The 4,579-nt window shown below is 38.3% G+C and overlaps 1 protein-coding gene across 1 annotated transcript; it reads left to right on the plus strand.

Moving 5' to 3' along the window:
* The first annotated feature begins 481 nt into the window (after positions 1–481).
* Positions 482–3,438, plus strand: LOC104515464 (TBC1 domain family member 23-like). Its single transcript, XM_010159437.1, has 3 exons — positions 482–611; positions 1,778–1,972; positions 3,115–3,438. Exons 1-3 carry the CDS (start codon positions 496–498, stop codon positions 3,194–3,196), a joined length of 393 nt encoding a protein of 130 aa, XP_010157739.1. The 5' UTR covers positions 482–495; the 3' UTR covers positions 3,197–3,438.
* Positions 3,439–4,579: the final 1,141 nt, after the last annotated feature.

The following is a 4,579-nucleotide window of genomic DNA, read 5'->3' on the forward strand; positions in this document are numbered from 1 at the left end:
CTCTCCAGTGTTTTGGACTTTGCTTTTTAGCATTGAATCTATTAATTCATCTCTTGATATGCATGTAGAATGCTGTAGAAAAAATGTGCAATTTTTTTTTTTTCTTAATCTACTTGAAAACTTTCAGGTAAAACCAGAACTTTTCCAGCCATTGGTATCGTAGATACAAAATGTTTACATGGCTTCAGGGAAAGTCTGGGCAAATCAGTGTAAAAGAGATCTATTAAACTTTACTGAACGGATAAATCAGACCAGCCTAATAAATCCCCTGAGCTGAAAATAGTTGTCTGCTGAGAGAGAATTAGGAGAGGAATATCAGCTAGACAACGTCTCTTTCTTCCCTCTGAACAATTTTTTATGGTGGACCTTGGTTTGAACCCATGTAGCTACTACAGATTTAAGTAAGTTGAAATGTTATCTGATGTTGTGTGAAAATCTCTTTTAATTATTTTTTACCCTTCTCCCTTCAAAATAGATGAAATTGATAGCTCCTCAATGTCAGATGATGATCGAAAAGAGGTTGTCAACATCCAAACATGGATAAATAAACCTGATGTGAAGTATAACTTCCCCTGTAACGAAGTAAAAGAAAATGGACATATGTTTCCCAGGTACTGGAATTAGTCCTGAGCTTAATGAAAATGTCTGTTTTGATACACATTTTAAAAAAAAAAAAAGAATATGATGAGAAAAAATGAAGGTGCAAAACAACCTAGAACAGAATGTTACCGCTATATTTACACTCTTATATTTGCAGTATTATGGAATGCTAATTATGTATTAACTTTTGCTTTGTGAAACAAGAAAGTAAGAAAAATTTTCTCTGTATATGTAGGCGTATTTTTGAAGGCCAGGTAGACACACGTACCTGTGGCTCTGTTCTTTCCTTGTGTATTTGTCTCTGTGCCTTGTACTACACACCCACCTTAAGATTTAGTGACCATGTTAATACTGCAAGAGCAGAACATAATGCTTGCTGTATCTTGGCTTCCCCAAAGAGTACAAATCCTGCAAAAATTATGATGGACTATCTCTTCCATCATGGTCTGCTCTGGTCTTTTATTATTAATTTTGTTTTCCCATTAGATTTAATTTTTATGGTTTATGGTTAGTAACCTGTCATAGTATGATTTCTCAAGTTGAGTTGGGACTTAACTAGTGTGTTCCCACCACTAGTTGGACATGCATTTCTTCCATGAAGAAGGCACAAGTGGGTCGTGAACTGAGCTGGCAGGTCAGCATCCCAGCGTTAGTGCTTGTACAGTGATTGACAGTCATGGAGTGCCAGCATATCCTTTTCACTTAGGTCTGATGCTCCACGTGTAGAGTTGCTCCTCTGTAGATGGAGGGATGGGGTTGGGGTATGATGGAAGGATGAAAGAGAGATGCCGGAGACATATTCCCTACTCTCTGGGTGGCCTGACACGTTACTGGTGGTTGTGACCTTTGTTGATAGCGCTCATGGTGGTTGTGTTGAGGTGATGATGTGACCTGCTCACTCTGGTTTTGTGTGCTGTGGAGGATGCCATGCTTGCTATCAAAAATGGCTGTGATGCAGAACTAAAGGTACTGTAGTATCCTAATGATGATGTAGTAATCTGAAGTATTTTGTAGACCTTTCTAAATTACCGGTTTTAAAAGTATTAAAATGGTTTTTAGATTTGGGAACTGGTTTATCTAGCTCTCTCCATGTAGCTTATTTGTAGAATTTAGCTTTCTAAATAGCCAGTACTTAGTTCATTAGCAAATTCAATTTCTATTTTTCTTTTCCTTCAAGTCATCTCCTAGTAACAGCAACTCATATGTACTGTTTGAGAGAGATTCCATCACGAAAGGGACTGGCTTACATACAGTCTCGACAGGCACTCAACTCTGTAGTCAAAATCACATCCAAGAAGAAACACCCAGAACTGATCACCTTTAAATACGGAAACAGCAATACTTCGGGCATAGAAATCTTGGCAGTTGAAAGGTAAGCCTTCTCAGTAGCACAGGTGTAAGTAGTAATGATACACAGAATGCTGTCAACTGGAAATCCCAGAATTAGTGTTTTATTAAGAACAGATAATTCAGATGTGAACTAGAATAAATATCTGCCAGCAGAATGAGGAGAGTTTACAAGACCAGCAGAGAGGAACTCCATGGTCTGCAGCGACAGTCGTTGGGGGTGGGATGAGTGCGAGTGTTTTCTTTTCATAATATGTTTTAAATGAAAGTGGAGAGCTATCTGCAGCCTGAGCTATGGGTTTGTGAAGAGTGGGATATAAGAGAGTGGTCTGTCTTTGGTGATACTTTTTTTGAGACATATAACTTTTCTTATGCATTGTACAAGGAGTCCAGATTCCTAACCTCAAAACTCTGAGCCCCTGAAAGTTAGGTATTGCCATGCTCAGCATCTGTGTGCTTAAGAGTGAGGGGAAGGCAGAGGGATTGGGTGTATTGGGCTTTTTTCCACTGGTGCAGCCTCTTTCTTGGCACTGTTTTAACGAAGTTGCTGACATCAGTTGGGTATTCTGTCATCCTCTTCCTTGGGGAGAACTGTGTGCAGTGGGCGCTCTGTTTTCACAAGTGGGAGATGAGTTTCCTAGCTAGGGAAGTTTTTCTATGCCTGTTGGCTGCTTAGAATGAAATGAGTTTGGTGGTAGGTGAGACGAAGAGGCAGTGTTGCAGAGAACTTTGCTGCCTGTTGAATTACTTCATCACCACCTTGTTGACTGGAGCCAGTCCAGAAGACAAAGGATAGTAAATAAATGATCCAGAGCTATCTATGGGAATTACAAAAAAACCCTGAGGAGAGCCATGCTTCAGTTGGACGGCGCTGTCTGTAGATATCTTGAACTGCCTCATCTAGACCGTTGTCAGCTAATGAAGAACTTTTCCTTTCCGGGATGGCCTGTGAAGTGCTCCGCAACAGTTCCAAGTTCAGAGATGGAAAGTGTTTCATAGTATAAACAGGAAATAACTGTTACTTACTCTGCAGTTTTTAATTTTAATATGTTTCCCTCCCCCTTCCTCCTAGTTTATGCCAGAAGAAAAATCAAACCAAGAATTATGGAATTGATACTCAAATATTTTATGGAGAATTAATGATGCTTTTTTCTAATTTCTTTTAAGGTATTTGATTCCAAATGCAGGTGATGCTACCAAAGCCATAAAACAACAGATCATGAAAGTATTGGATGCCTTGGAGAGTTAATAACTAAAGACTTTGTAGAGAACAGTTTATAAAGAAGCAACCAAGATACTGTATGTGGACACAAGCTGACTGTTCCCAAACTGGATACTAACTTAAGAGAATTTTTCTGTTTGCTGGTGGGAGTGCCTGAGTAGCAGGCCTAAGATAGGGTAAATTATTATCACTTTCTGAACAGGATTTTTAATTTTTTCTTTGTTTTTGTTATGAAGAAGTATTTATTATAAAGGTCAGTTTGTTTCTTTTTTACTGCAGCCTTAATGTGAGTGATCTGCATCTTTGCAAGAGACGATGCAGCTGGGTTCACATTAAGTATGTTAAAGGAATGAAGCGCTGCCAGATACGGAGAAGCCGTTGAAAACAGAATGGTTTTTAAACTCTGTCCCTTGAAAGTAAAATGTCTCCATTGCCTGCAGTATATATGTTTGGTTTTGCCTACTGGGTAGTGTCAAAGACTGATTAGAAACTTAACATTTATGAGCAGAGCAAATAAAAATCTTAGAAACACTCATTCCTTCTCATTAGAAACGGTTAAGTCCAGCTTGGGCTGCAGATAAATGGAAAAAAATTCAAGCATTTTGTAAAATCAACTTTTAAAAAAGTCTTATCCACTTCTTGGAATTTGGTGGTAAGGGTATTTTTAAATATCAAAGTGAACTGTACACAATAAGCTTTTACTACAGGGTTGTGATTTTTTTAATTATGCAAAATTTTACATTCCATAGGTTGAGGCTGATTGTCTTGCGCAGGTGAGTGCTGGCACTGAAGTTGAAGTTAATGTTTCACCACAGAATATGACAGTTGAAAACCATTTACCTTGCTCCTCAGAAAAAACATATCTTAGATAATAATTAGACCTTGAAAAACCTTCAGTTCAGTGCGGAAGTGAGTATGTGCTGATTGAAGGTGTGTTTGGCAAGAAAATGAATGCACACAAAGTGAAGAAGATTCAAGTGCTATATACCTGTGATAAATGTATTCATTACCTGTTGCCTTCATTGATTTAATCATTCCTTTAAATTCTTTTCATTAACATCATCTAAATTAGTTAATGTTTGAGAGATGGCAACTATGTAATTACTTATCAGCAGCTTCCCACTTGTTCCAAGAAGGGTCCTCTTGTTAAAAAGGTCAGTCAGTACAGGCGTGTCCTTATGGCCGAGGCATAGCATCTTTGTAGGCTGATGTGGAAGTTGCCAAAAGCTGTCACATAGCGATAATGGGGATTAGATTAGCTTTGCTGCATGAAGTCTTCTGAGTATTTGAATCAAACCCTGTGAATCGGTACATCATCAGGAGATAAAATAAACTGACCTTTATAAAAAAAACCCAGTTATTCTAAGTTATTTTACTAGGAATCCAGCTAGGGCACCTTAATTCTGGAAC

This window comes from Eurypyga helias, unplaced genomic scaffold, assembly GCF_000690775.1.
Source record: "Eurypyga helias isolate BGI_N326 unplaced genomic scaffold, ASM69077v1 scaffold35569, whole genome shotgun sequence".
NCBI classification, from domain to species: Eukaryota; Metazoa; Chordata; class Aves; order Eurypygiformes; family Eurypygidae; genus Eurypyga; species Eurypyga helias.